This window comes from Leucoraja erinacea, chromosome 34 (genome assembly GCF_028641065.1).
Source record: "Leucoraja erinacea ecotype New England chromosome 34, Leri_hhj_1, whole genome shotgun sequence".
Lineage (NCBI taxonomy): Eukaryota > Metazoa > Chordata > Chondrichthyes > Rajiformes > Rajidae > Leucoraja > Leucoraja erinaceus.
Genome location: NC_073410.1, coordinates 16,120,406 through 16,134,618, shown reverse-complemented (window position 1 = coordinate 16,134,618; position 14,213 = coordinate 16,120,406). Strand labels below are relative to the sequence as shown.

At 46.5% G+C, this 14,213-nt stretch overlaps 1 protein-coding gene across 1 annotated transcript in view; it reads left to right on the top strand.

Annotated features, from left to right (window-relative positions):
* pdlim1 (PDZ and LIM domain 1 (elfin)) overlaps positions 1 to 14,213 on the top strand; it is a 65,098-nt gene that overhangs the window by 47,138 nt on the left and 3,747 nt on the right. The window contains exon 4 of the mRNA XM_055661931.1: positions 4,090 to 4,286. Coding sequence (XP_055517906.1) covers positions 4,090 to 4,286 — 197 coding nt within the window. The remainder of the gene's footprint in view (positions 1 to 4,089; positions 4,287 to 14,213) is intronic.

The following is a 14,213-nucleotide window of genomic DNA, read 5'->3' as shown; positions in this document are numbered from 1 at the left end:
TTAAAATATTAATTGACTTGGTCTCCACAGCCTTCTGTGGCAATGAATTTCACAGATTCACTGCCCTCTGACTAAAGAAAATCCTCCTCATTTATTTCTAAAGGAACGTCCTTTAATTCTGAGGCTGTGACCTCTGGTTCTGGACTCCACCACTAGTGGAAACATCCTCTCCACATCCATTCCAATTCGAATTGCAGCGAATTGTGGACGCAGCCCAGACCATCACACAAACGAACCCGCCTTCCATTGACTCCATCTATAACCTCACGCTGCCTCGGCAAGGCCAGCAGCACAATCAAGGTGTCGCACCCTGGCAACTCCCTCTTCTCCCCTCTCCCATCAGGCAAAAGGTACAGAAGTGTGAAAACGCACACCTCCAGATTCAGGGACAGTTTCTTCCCAACTGTTATCAGGCAACTGAATCATCCTACCACAACCAGAGAGCAGTCCTGAGCTACTATCTACCTCATTGGTGACCCTCGGACTATCCTTGATCGGTCTTTGCTGGCTTTACCTTGCACTAAACATTATTCCTTTATCATGTATCTACACTGTAAATGGCTCGATTGTAATCACATATAGTCTTTCCGCTGACTGGATAGCACGCAACAAAAGCTTTTCACTGTACCTCGGAACACATGACAATAAACTATACTGTAACTCTATCCAGGCCTTTCACTATTTGGTAAGTTTCAATGAGGTCTCCTCTCATCCTTCTAAACTCCAGCGAGTGCAGGCCCAGTGATTCCACCCCAGATGGCAGTCTCTCTTGTTGGAACTTCTCTCACTCCCATTCCATTCCCGGTTCGATTCCTCCTCATCCTCAGGCATCTCGTTGTGGTGCGTTTGTCTTTTGCCTCTTACGCCCAATGCTCTGGAACCTCCATAACCCACCTCCTTTGAGACTCTACTAACAGGCTGCCAGTGTTTTTGAGATCTTGCCTTCTTTGCCTTTGTGTTTTCTTTGCACCTTTTCCTTGGGGTATTTATTGTGTTTCGGGCCCTCGTTGCACGGGGTGGGGGGGGGATTTCCACAAGCAGTATGTCGACGAAGTCTAGCTTTCACAGTGTTCTGCTCTGCGGTGTGTAGAGAGGGGTTAGTTAACTGATCACAAACCTGCTTTTACACGTAGCTGCAATGAAAGATGGAGTATGTGGGATGTGTAGTCACTGCTGGAACTCATTCATTTACAATCAACAAAGGCCTCCTGTTCACACAACCGACCCTCTAACCTGAGATAGTCATCAGGCAGCATCTCTGGAGAACAAGGAATAAACAACGTTTCGGGTCGGGAGCTTCTTCAGACCCGGAATGTCTGAAATGTTTCACACCTTTTTTTCCAGACTTGCTGCCAGACCCGCTGTGTTACTCCAGCATGTTGTGCCTATCTTCGGTATAAACCAGCATCTGCAGTTGCCAGGACTTGGGAGGGGTGACATAGAATCAGAAGATGTTGAGTCATTGTGGATAGAACTGAGGAAATGTTAGGGTAAAAATACCCTAATGGGAGTTATCTACAGGTCCCCAAACAGTAGCCTGTTGAATCAAGTTAAAATTGGCATGTAACAAAGGTAATGCTATGGTGGTTATGGGAGATTTCAACATGCAGTAGACTGGGAAAATGAGGTTGGTACTGGACCCCAAGAAAGGGAGTTTGTGGAGTGCCTCCGTGATGGATTCTTAGAGCAGCTTGTACTGGAGCCTGCCAGGGAGAAGGCAATTCTGGATTTAGTGTTGTGTTATGAACCGGATTCGATGAGGGAACTCGAGGTAAAGGAGCCATTAGGAGGTAGTGACCATAATATGATACGTTTTAATCTACAATTTGAGAGGGAGAAGGGAAAATCGGAAGTGTCAGTATTACAGTTGAGCTATGGAGGCATGAGGGAGGAGCCAGTGGATGTAGTGTACCTGGACTTTCCGAAAGCCTTTGATAAGGTCCCACAGTGATTAGTGGGCAAAATTAGAGCACATGGTATTGGGGGTATAGTGCTGACATGGATAGAAAATTGGTTGGCAGACAGGAAACAAAGAGTAGGGATTAATGGGTCCCTTTCAGAATGGTAGGCAGTGACTAGTGGGGTACCACAAGGCTTGATGCTGGGACCGCAGCTATTTACAATATACATTAATGATTTAGATGAAGGAATTAAAAGTAACATTAGCAAATTTGCAGATGACACAAAGCTGGGTGGCAGTGTGAACTGTGAAGAGGATGCTATGAGGATGTATGTAGATATTTAATGTAAATAAATGTGAGGTTATCCACTTTGGTGGCAAAAACAGGAAGGGAGATTATTATCTGAATGGTGTCAAATTAGGAAAAGGGGAAGTGCAACGAGATCTGGGTGTCCTTGTACATCAGTCACTGAAAGTAAACATGCAGGTACAGCAGGCAGTGAAGAAAGCAAATGGCATGCTGGCCTTCATAACAAGAGGAGTTGAATATAGGAGCAAAGAGGTCATTCTGCAGTTGTACAGGGCCCTGTTGAGGCCACACCAGGAGTATTGTGTGCAGTTTTGGTCTCCAAATTTGAGAAAGGACATTCTTGCTATTGAGGGGGTGCAGCGGATGGCAGGACTGTCATACGTTGAAAGAATGGAGCGACTGGGCTTGTATACAGTGGAATTTAGAAGAATGAGAGGGGATCTTATTGAAACATATAAGATTATTAAGGGATTGGACACGCTAGAGGCAGGAAACATGTTCCCGATGTGGGGGGGTCCAGGACCAGGAGCCACAGTTTAAGAATAAGCAGTAGGCCATTTAAAACGGAGATGAGGGAAAACATTTTCACCCAGAGAGCTGTGAATCTGTGGAATTCTCTACCTCAGAAGGCAGTAGAGGACGATTCTCTGGATGTTTTCAAGAGAGAGTTAGATGGAACTCTTAAAGATAGCCGTGTCAAGGGGTATGGAGAGAAGGCAGGAACGGGGTACTGATTGTGGATGATCAGCCATGATCACTGGTGCTGGTTCGAAGGGCCGAATGGCCTACTCGTGCACCTATTGTCTATTGTCCATTGATGGTGGAACATGCTAAAACCCCTGAAGATAGACACTAAAATGCTGAAGTAACTCAGCGGTTGAGGCAGCATCTCTGGAGAAAAGGTGACGTTTCCGGTCAAGACCTTTCTTCAGACTGAGAGTCAGGGGAGAGGGTGCCTCGAGATATGGAAGGGTAAGTTGTGAAAACATATCTCGAAATAGAGTTTTCACACCTTACCTCTCCATATCTCTAGTCTCCATCTCCCCTGACTCTCAGTCTGAAGAATGGTCTCCACCTGAAACGCCACCTATTCCTTCTCTCCAGAGACGCTGCCTGTCCCGCTGAGTTACATAGAAACATAGAAAATAGGTGCAGGAGGAGGCCATTTGGCCCTTCAAGCCAGCACCGCCATTCATTATGATCATGGCTGATCGTCCCCTATCAATAACCCGTGCCTGCCTTCTCCCCATATAACTTGACTCCACGCAGTGAATTCCATAAATTCACAACTCTCTTGGTGAAAAAGTTTTTTCCCACCTCAGTCTTAAATGACCTCTCCTTTATTCTAAGACTGTGGTCCCTGGTTCTGGACTCGCCCAACATTGGGAAAATTTTTCCTGCATCTAGCTTGTCCAGTCCTTTTATATTTTTATATGTTTCAATAAGATTCCCCCTCATCCTTCTAAACTCCAGTGAATAAAAGCCTAGTCTTTTCAATCTTTCCTCACATGACAGTCCCGCCATCCCAGGGATCAATCTCGTGAACCTACGCTGCACTGCCTTCCTCAAATTAGGAGACCAAATCTGTACACAATACTCCAGGTGTGGTCTCACCAGAGCCCTATACAACTGCAGAAGAACCTCTTTACTCCTATACTGAAATCCTCTTGTGATGAAGGCCAACATTGCATTAGCTTTCTTCACTGCTTCAGCACTTGGCGTCTATGTTCGGTGTACACCAGCACCTGCAGTTGCTTCCTGCACATGGTAACAGCTCCAGTGGCTGCACACCCCTGTGGTTGTAGGTGTTGCCGTGCATGAAGCTTGGCTGTCCCCCTCACGCCTGCACATCTTTGCCCTTTTGCCCCTTTGCATGCAGGAGATCACACAAATAGGAATTGCCCACAACCGGAGCGCTAAGCCATTCGGCACCACGACCACGTCCAACGTGTCTCCCAAGGTCATAACCTCGCAGTACAACAGCCCCTCTGGCCTCTACTCCGCGGCCAACGTGGACAAAATCAACAGTGCCGTGGACTCCAGGATGTCTCCCAGCAACCGCGAGGCGGGCAAGATGTAAGTACCAAGTGCGCTGCCGTTCACCAACCTCAGTGACCCTCAACTGTGTGCTCGATGCTCTCTCCACCCTGGTTCCTCACTCAACTGCTCATCTAGTGCCTGGGGTTCCTGCGTCTGGGAAAGACCTTTCACTGGTCTTAAAAAGACCCAGGAGCTAGCCTGCAATGTGTATGAGATGACTATGCAAGGTTAGCCCCTGATGAAGCAGGAATTACAAGGAAATGGTTGCGGTGAAGGTGGACTCATGTCTGGTGGACCTGCTGGTCCGGGTTTTGTAACACAGAGAACTTCAACCCGTGTCCCATTCACTCGTTCACTGAAAGAAATGATCTCTTGAGATTTCTCTCCGCAGGTACCGCCTTGAGCCGGGTACACCCGCAGATTGCCAACTTGCCCCCCGGCGTTGGACGTGCCTCATATTAGTTGAGGTGCCGGCGTCGGTGATCGGGTTGAGCTGGCAGCAACTCTCCCTCACCCCACCCACCTTGTCTGTCTTTGTGCTTCCTCCCCCAGCGACCGGCTCAGTTCCAGCGCACCTTCAGCCTGGTAAACACACCCGCCAGACGGTCACCAAGCAGGTGCCTGACCTCACCTCCGTTCAAACGGGCCTTCTTCACAACCCGCGTGCTTAGCGGAGCGCACCACTCAGGGCAAGGTTGTGGTTGGCCGCGGTGGACCTCTGCCCTGCTCACTGGTAGAATGCGAGGCACTACATCTTGGCTTGCCTGAATGTGTCTTGTGAACTATCTCTTATCTACACAGCGCAGGTTCTGATCTTTATCTCAATCACAACTTTAGTTCCGTGTTTCCAATGCACCGTTTTAGATTTGTAATTTTAATGCACAACTTTATAGATTTGCATTTCGCAGTGCACAACTTGTGTATTTTCAACGCACCAGTTTAGATCCATGTTTTGAATGCACACTTTTAGATCCATATTGTCTAAGATGCTTGAGTCCATAGAAACCTCGTAAATCTTGTCCATCCTAATCCACGCTTAATGGATTTCAAATGAGCTAACAGTGCATGGTTAGAAACCAGGCATGATAAAATCATCATCTGAGGCCATCCAGGTCTTTCCTTACCTCACCTCTGCATGCTTTGGGCTGCCTTGTCTTACAGCTAAACTCCTTAAATGCCGTGTGGTCACCAGGATTACAGTTATGGTGGATTACGGATTGGACTGACCAGAACCAAAACCAATTGTAGGGGCGGCACGGTGGTGCAGCGGTCGAGTTGCTGCCTCGCAGCGCCAGAGGCCCGGGTTTGATCCTGACTACGGGTGCTCTCTGTCTGGAGTTTGTACGTTCTGCTCGGGCCAACATAGATTTTCTCCGGGTGCTCCGGTTTCATCCCACGCTCCAAAGGCATGTGGGTTTCTAGGTTAATTGGCTTCTGTAAAATTGTAAATTGTCCCTAGTCTGTAAGATAGTGCTAGTGTACGGGGTGATCGTTGGCCAGCACGGACTCGATGGGCCGAGGGGCCTGTTTCCACGCTGCATCTCTAAAACTAAAGTCAAAAAACTAGAACACTGGGATGTTGTATTGATGACAGCATTGTTCCATCCGGGCGTGGGGTGGCTCTCCATGGCGCTCACCGTGGGCCAGTCTGACCTCCGGCACTCACCGCAGGCCTGTCCTTGGCCACCTGCCGCCGGGCCCTCTCCACAGACGGCTCCACAGGAAGATTCCAACGGCCCCTTCACTCGCCGACGACCATTAACGACTCTGTCTCCCCCTGCTGGGCACTTGTGTTAAGCTCAGGCTCTTTTTTTTAAGTCAAAAAATGTATTAAATTATTCAAAAACAATATTTACAATACAATATTGTAAACCAGAACCCACCACCATAATACAAAAACAAACACACGTATAGAAACATAGAAATTAGGTGCAGGAGTAGGCCATTCGGCCCTTCGAGCCTGCACCGCCATTCAATATGATCATGGCTGATCATCCAACTCAGTATCCCGTACCTATACTAAATAAACTACTATACAACTATGTTACACTCCTTGTCCAGGATACATTCAACCCCCCGGTGCCCAGCGTTCCCGTAAATCCCCCAGTGTGCCCATGGACAGCGTGTAGTCTCTCTAACACCATCCAGGCACGGACGTAACCCTGGTAAAGGGGCAGGCAGCCGGCTTGGGCCTGAGCTCAGGCTCTTTGGATGGATCAAGTGAGAGGCGGGGAAGTCAGTGCCGAAACTTAATAAATGCTCTGTCACCGTGATACTGGAGCGGAAATCCATTGAGCTATTGTTTAGCACAGTGTAACACCAGGGTGGGCGTGATCCTTGATGTGTAACTCCAGGGTATAGCGTTAATTAGTTTAGTTTAGTTTAGAGATACAGCACAGAAACAGGTCCTTCAGCCCACCAAGACCGTGCCGACCAGCGATCCCCGCACACTCAACACTACCCTATGTATGAGGGAGAATTTACAATTATACCAAGCCAATTTACCTACAAACCTGCACGCCTTTGACGTGTGGGAGGCAACTGGAGCACCCAGAGAAAACCCACCTGGTCACAGGGAGAACGTGCAAACTCCGTACGGACAGCACCCGTAGTCTCGATCGAACCCGGGTCTCTGGCGCTGTCAGGCGGTAACTCTGCCGCTGGGCCACTGTGCCGCCCTGGGAGAATATTAATACTGGGAGAAACTTAAGGATTTGTGTTGGGAACAGTGTAAACAGATTCATGGCCTCTGCCATTATATATACAGTGCCCTCCATAATGTTTGGGACAAAGACCCATCATTTATTTATTTGCTTCTGTACTCCACGATTTGTAAAAGACAAAATCACATGCGGTTAAAGTGCACATTGTCAGATTTTATTAAAGACCATTTTTATACATTTTGGTTTCACCATGTAGAAATTACAGCTGTCTTTATACATAGTCCCCCCCCCCCCCTTTTTTTTCTGGGCACCATAATGTTTGGGACACAAGGCTTCACAGGCGTTTGTAATTGCTCAGGTGTGTTTAATTGCCTCCTTAATGCAGGTATAAGAGAGCTCTCAGCACCTAGTCTTTCCTCCAGTCTTTCCATCAACTTTGGAAACTTGTATTGCTGTTTATCAACATGAGGATCAAAGTTGTGCCAATGAAAGTCAAAGAAGCCATTATGAGACTGAGAAACAAGAATAAAACATGATGGCAAGAGCAAAGTATAGAGGAGAGAAGGAACTGCCCAAGATCCAAAGCATACCACCTCATCTGTGAAACACGGTGGTGGGGGTGTTATGGCCTGGGCATGTATGGCTGCTGAAGGTACTGGCTCGCTTATCTTCACTGATGATACAACTGCTGATGGTAGTAGCATAATGAAATCTGAAGTGTATAAACACATCCTATATCTGCTCAAATTCAACCAAATGCCTCAAAACTCATTGGCCGGCGGTTCATTCTACAGCAAGACAATGATTCCAAACACAGTGCTAAAGCAACAAAGGAATTTTTCAAAGCCAAAAAATGGTCAATTCTTGAGTGACCAAGTCAATCACTCGATCTGAGCCAAATTATGCATGCCTTTTATATGCTGAAGAGAAAACTAAAGATAGCTGTAATACAGGCCTGGCTGAGCATCACCAGAGAAGACACCCAGCAACTGGTGATGTCCATGAATCGCAGACCAAGCAGTCATTGCATGCAAAGGATATGCAACAAAATACTAAACATGACTGCTTTCATTTACGTGACATTGCTGTGTCCTGAATATTATGGTGCCCTGAAATGGGGGGACGATGTATAAACACTGCTGTAATTTCTACATGGTGAAAGCTAAATGTATAAAAATGTGCACTTTAACCACATGTGATTTTTTCTATTACAAATCTCATATTGTGGAGTACAGAGGCAAATATATAAATGATGGGTCTTTGGCCCAAACATTATGGAGGGCACTGTACATATATCCCAAAGTTACAAACTAGGCAACAATTAGGCTGAACAAACGAGATATTTTCTACCTCTAACAGTAAGCCTGGTGACAATACTGGTACCGACTGTTTTCTGTGTATTGTGAATTTTGTCAACATTTTAATGCATCCTCAAGTCTCTGACAGTGTCTCTCTTTCCCCATCATCATGCCATCGCTTGCTCCTCTCAAATCATTCCTCTCCTCTCCTCTCGATATTCCTGCGCTCTAGCCCGCTGTGCCCGTCTGGGATCTATCGGGCTCCCCTGGCCTCTGTCTATGCTCCCCTTCTCTCCTGCTCTCCATCTGCTCTGTACCGGAGGCACAGTACCTCTTCCATCCCAAGCCAGCGGCGGGTCGGGCCCCAGGAGCTGAAGCTGGCCGCCCAGTACTGCCCTGCTGGCCCCGTGGAGGTGGACGTGCCTGGGCTGCGGGTGGTCCACACTCAGTTTAACTCTCCTCTCCAGCTTTACTCCCAGCAAAACATCATGGACAGCTTGCAGGGACAGATCTCGACCATAAGCCCCACTGCCGCCAGGTAACATGCCCTTTCCTTCAGCGCCGTCTCATCGATCGATCCGTCGATCGATTGATACTTTACTATCACCCGTGGCATGTCACAGTGAGATCCTATGTTTTGCATGCCGTACACAAGGTATGCAAAGAGTCGCCACCTACAGGGCGGCAACAAAGTTACAAAGCCTGTTTATTGGGATTGTGGAAGGGAGGGTGGGGGGAGGTTGCTTTGGTGTTTTGCTGCACAATTGCATGTCCCTTCTGCCCTGGGTTCCTGCATGCATTGTGGCTTTGACCTCCACAGCATTAGACTCAATCTTCTAAGTTACAGTATTACTCTGTGTATGTAGTACAGTATTACTCCACTAACTGAGTTGAACACATTGTGGCTTTTACATACTCTGCAGCATAGAGTCATCGAGATACAATGTGGAAACAGGCCCTTCGGCCCAACTTGCCCATACCAGCCAATATTTCCCAGCTACACTAGTCCCACCTACCCACATTTGGTCCATATCCCTCCAAACCTGTCCTATCCACGTACCTGTCTAACTGTTTGTTGAATTTTGGGATTGTCCCAGCACAACTACCTCCTCTGGCAGCTTGTTCCATACACCCACCACCCTTAGTGTGGCAAAAGTTACCCCTCAGGTTCCTATTAAATCATTTCCACTTCACCTTAAACCTATGTTGTCTTTTCCTCGATTCCCCTACTCTGGGCAAGAGACTCTGTGCATCAGACTTAGTATTCTAACCGAGTTACGGAATAACACTGTACTGTACAGTGTAACAGTTATTTCTAACTGAGTCTAGCACATTGTAGGTGTGACATCTTCTCCATTAAACTCAGCTACTTCTAACGGAGTTACAGTAAAACTGTGCCGTATAGTATAACTCATTTAGTTCCTAACTGAACTGAACACATTTTGGCTTTGACCCCCTCTTCATTAGAGACTCATTTACGTCTAACTGAGTTACAGTATCAGTATCTCAATTAGCACGTCAGCACCACTGAAGGCATAATGCAGATGTTGTAAATCTGAAATAAAGCAGAAAATGCTGGGAATACTCAGCGGGTCAGGCAGCCCCTGAAGATGAGGAGGCTGAGTTAATGTTTCAGGTTGACGACTTTCTCTCAGAGAAATCGAGCTGTACCCCCTGCAGATGTATGTGTCTTCTGTTGTTGAATGGATGAATGAATGGAGAGTCATAGAGTGATACAAGTCAAGTCAAGTCAAGTTTATTCGTCACATACACATAGGAGATGTGCAGTGAAATGAAAAGTGGCAATGTTCGCGGACTTTGTGCAAAAAGACAAACAAACAAACAACCAAACAAACTACAAACAGAATGGAACAGAATCACATATACAGTGTGGAAACAGGCCCATCAGCCCAACCGACCCACACCAGCCAACATGTCCCAGCTACACTAATCGCACCTGCCTGCGACTGGTCCATATCCCTCCAAATTTGTCCTATCCTTGTACCTGTCTAACTGTTTTTTAAACATTGGGATAGTCCCAGCCTCAACTACCTCCTCTGGCAGCTTGTTCCATACACCCACCACCCTTTGTGTGAAAATGTTACCCCTCAGATTCCGATTAATTATTTCCCCCTTCACCTTGAACCTATGCCCTCTGATCCTCGATTCCCCTACTCTGGGCAAGAGATTCTGTGCATTTACCCGATCTATTCCTCTCATGATTTTGTACACCTCTATAAGATCACCACTTGTCCTCCTGCGCTCCATGGAATAGAGACCCAGCCTGCCCCCAACCTCTCCCTGTAGCTCAGGGCCTCTAGTCCTTGCAACATCCTTGTAAAAAGTGGCATCCAAAAGGCTTTTAGATGGGCATATGGATATTCAGTGAGTGGAGGGATATGGATCAGGTGCAGGCAAAGGAGATGAACCTAACCAGCTATCATGTTTGACCTCTCTGTCCTGGGTACTGGACCAAAACTCCTCAGCTGGACGGCTGGCTGGGCTTTGTGTGCAGTCCAGCACCCGGGCCAACTCATCATTCACCCAGCCACGGCCGAGTCGGTCGACAAATTGCCGTCGGAAATTTGTCCCGTATTTTGACCTTTTGTCCCTTATTTGGGAGTGAGGAAGTTGGCGACCCTACAGGTCACTCTTCCACCTTTTTCCAGTGGAAAAGATTTTCGCAGTACCTCGGTACAAGTGACAATAAACTAAACTGAAGTGAACCTCCTCCGTTCCAGACCTCTGCTGCAGTAGCAGTGGCCAGCCCCAGGCACTGCTCCCCATGTAATCTCTCATCATTATCTGTAGCTGCTGATCTCACTGTGCCCTTAAGCACAGTCCCAGGCCACACCTGTGCACAATCTCATCCCATTTCCAAGGAACCTATTTCAAAACAAAGGTAAACAAATGAGAGTGGCGGGGAAATGCGCTATTGTTCCCTTAAACATTGGAAAATTAACTTTAAACATTGGCAAAGGTGCACACAGACACACACATACTGTATATACAGACTGCCAATTGCCGTCGGGAATTTGTCCCTTAATTTGACCTTTTGTCCCTTATTTGGGAGTGAGAAAGTTGGCGACTTCTAGCGTTCCGGAGAAAATAATACACATGTCCAACCGTTCCTTGTAGTTAATATCCCCTAATCCAAACTACGTTACTCGATTTAGTTTAGCATTGAATCTTCCTCCCCCAACTTGGCCCCCAGAACATCTTGGTGTTTACGACTCTCTACATTACAATTCTAATCTCAACCTCCATTTCTTTGGCGATTACGTTTGTTTTGTGGTTGCGGACCTGTGTCTCATCAATTAACCAAAACGCTGCCATTAGACTTCACACTTTAGAGACACTGATAACGGACGCTTCTTCCCATCGAGATTGTGTTGACACACCATCATCGCATCCTCTGAGGATTGCAGCACAGAATGCCCCAGGAGATCCTTCTTCCCTGTGGCTATCAAACTGTACAACTCCTCCCCCTTCTGTTGTGGGGTAGACTGATCCTCCCCCCCCCCCCCCCCCCCACCCCAACCTTTGCACATCCCCAATCCTGGACATTCCACTGATCACTTTAATTTCATGTTTCATGTACATAGAAACATAGAAATTAGGTGCAGGAGTAGGCCATTCGGCCCTTCGAGCCTGCACCGCCATTCAATATGATCATGGCCGATCATCCAACTCAGTATCCCGTACCTGCCTTCTCTCCATACCCCCTGATCCCCTTAGCCACAAGGGCCACATCTAACTCCCGCTTAAATATAGCCAATGAACTGGCCTCAACTACCCTCTGTGGCAGAGAGTTCCAGAGATTCACCACTCTGGTTCCCATATCCTTGTTCCCCATGTACCTTGTGTTTTATCACTGTTGACAGATTAATTTCCCTCCTGGGATAAGTAAAGTTCTATCGTATTGTATCGTATACATTTGCACTCTCCTAAACATGAGGGCCAATTTACAAATCACCGAATTTGGAGTGTGGGAGGAAACCAAGCAGCCGGAGCAAACCCACGCACGTCACGGGTAGAAGTAAAACTGTGTACAGACAGCACCCGTGGTCAGGATCGAACCCGGGTCTCTGGCGCTGTGAGGCAGCAACTCTACCGCGGCGCCACTGGCCCGCATAATGCTGTAGTTTTCTCTCCATTCTCTACCCATTTGCCAGTCGGTCCCTAAACCAGCTTGGAGCATACTTGGGTAGCTGGGTAGGAAGACTCAGAACTGAATTAAGAGCCTGGTGGACAAAAGCAAAGTGCGGCACAAGGAAAATAGCTGTGGGTTGTGTTCTGATTCATAAATCGTTGAGTAAACCTCCCCGCACAATGTCCCATCTCACACACCCAAGGCAGAGGCAGCGCAGGTGGCCACTTCACTGTCCCGCTCCACACACTGCCTGCGTTTCACATGATAAAGTCACGTGTTTTATTGCCATATGTCCTGAAACGGAACAATGACATTCTTACCTGGAGCAGCATCACAGATGTGTAAGCATAGTACATAGTAACCAACAAAATAAGTATATGTGTACAAGTGTATGTATATATATGTATGTGCGAGTATGTGTGTATCTATCTATCTACATATATACATACAGTATATACATATATAGAGGGAGACTGTCCACACACACACACGTCATTTAAACATATACACAATAAGCTGTGAACTACATAGATGGGGCATCATTTTTCCACCTACCACAATTATTGTTTGTTTTTATATATATATAGAAACATAGAAAATAGGTGCAGGAGTAGGCCATTCAGCCCTTCGAGCCTGCACCGCCATTCGATATGTTCACGGCTGATCATCCAACTCAGTATCCTGTACCTGCCTTCTCTCCATACCCCCTGATCCCTTTAGCCACAAGGGCCACATCTAACTCCTTCTTAAATATAGCCAATGAACTGGCCTCAACTACCTTCCACAGATTCACCACTCTCTGTGTAAACAATGATTTTCTCATCTCGGTCCTAAAAGACTTCCCTCTTATCCTTAAACTGTGACCCCTAGTTCTGGACTTCCCCAACATCGGGAATAATCTTCCTGCATCTAGCCTGTCCAACCCCTTAAAAATTTTGTAAGTTTCTATAAGATCCCCCCTCAATCTTCTGAATTCCAGCGTGTACAAGCCGAGTCTATCCAGTCTTTCTTCATATGAAAGTCCTGCCATCCCAGGAATCAGTCTGGTCAACCGTCTCTGTACTCCCTCTATGGCAAGAATGTCTTTCCTCAGATTAGGAGGGAGACCAAAACTGTACGCAATACTCCATGTGTGGTCTCACCAAGACCCTGTACAACTGCAGTAGAACCTCCCTGCTCCTATACTCAAATCCTTTTGCTATGAATGCTAACATACCATTTGCTTTCTTTACTGCCTGCTGCACCTGCATTCATACTTTCAATGACTGGTGTACCATGACACCCAGGTCTCGTTGCATCTCCCCTTTTCCTAATCGGCCATCATTCAGATAATAATATATATACACACATACATACATATATACAAGCATATCTATCTCTCCGTCTATAGAGTTTATATAATATATATATAATATATATAATATTATAGCACTATTATTAGCACTATTATTATTTATATTATATATTATATTATATATTATATATTATATATTATATATTATATTATATTATATAATATAAACAAATAATAATAGTGCTAGGTCATAAACCAATGCCTCCAAGTCTATGTAGTTGAATGAATAAGTTTATTGGCCGAGTATTCACATACAAGGAATTTACCTTGGTGCTCCGCCCGCAAATGACAACATGACATACAGTGACTGTAAGGAATGACACATGAAATATTAAACAGGGCCTATTTCGACATTGTAGCGTTCAAGAGCCTGATGGTTGTAGGGAGCTCCTGAACCTGGATGCTACAGTTTCAGGCTCCTGTACCTTCTTCCTGATGGCAGGAGTGAAATGAGAGCGTGGCCAGGGTGGTGTGTGTCTCCGATGATGCTGGCTG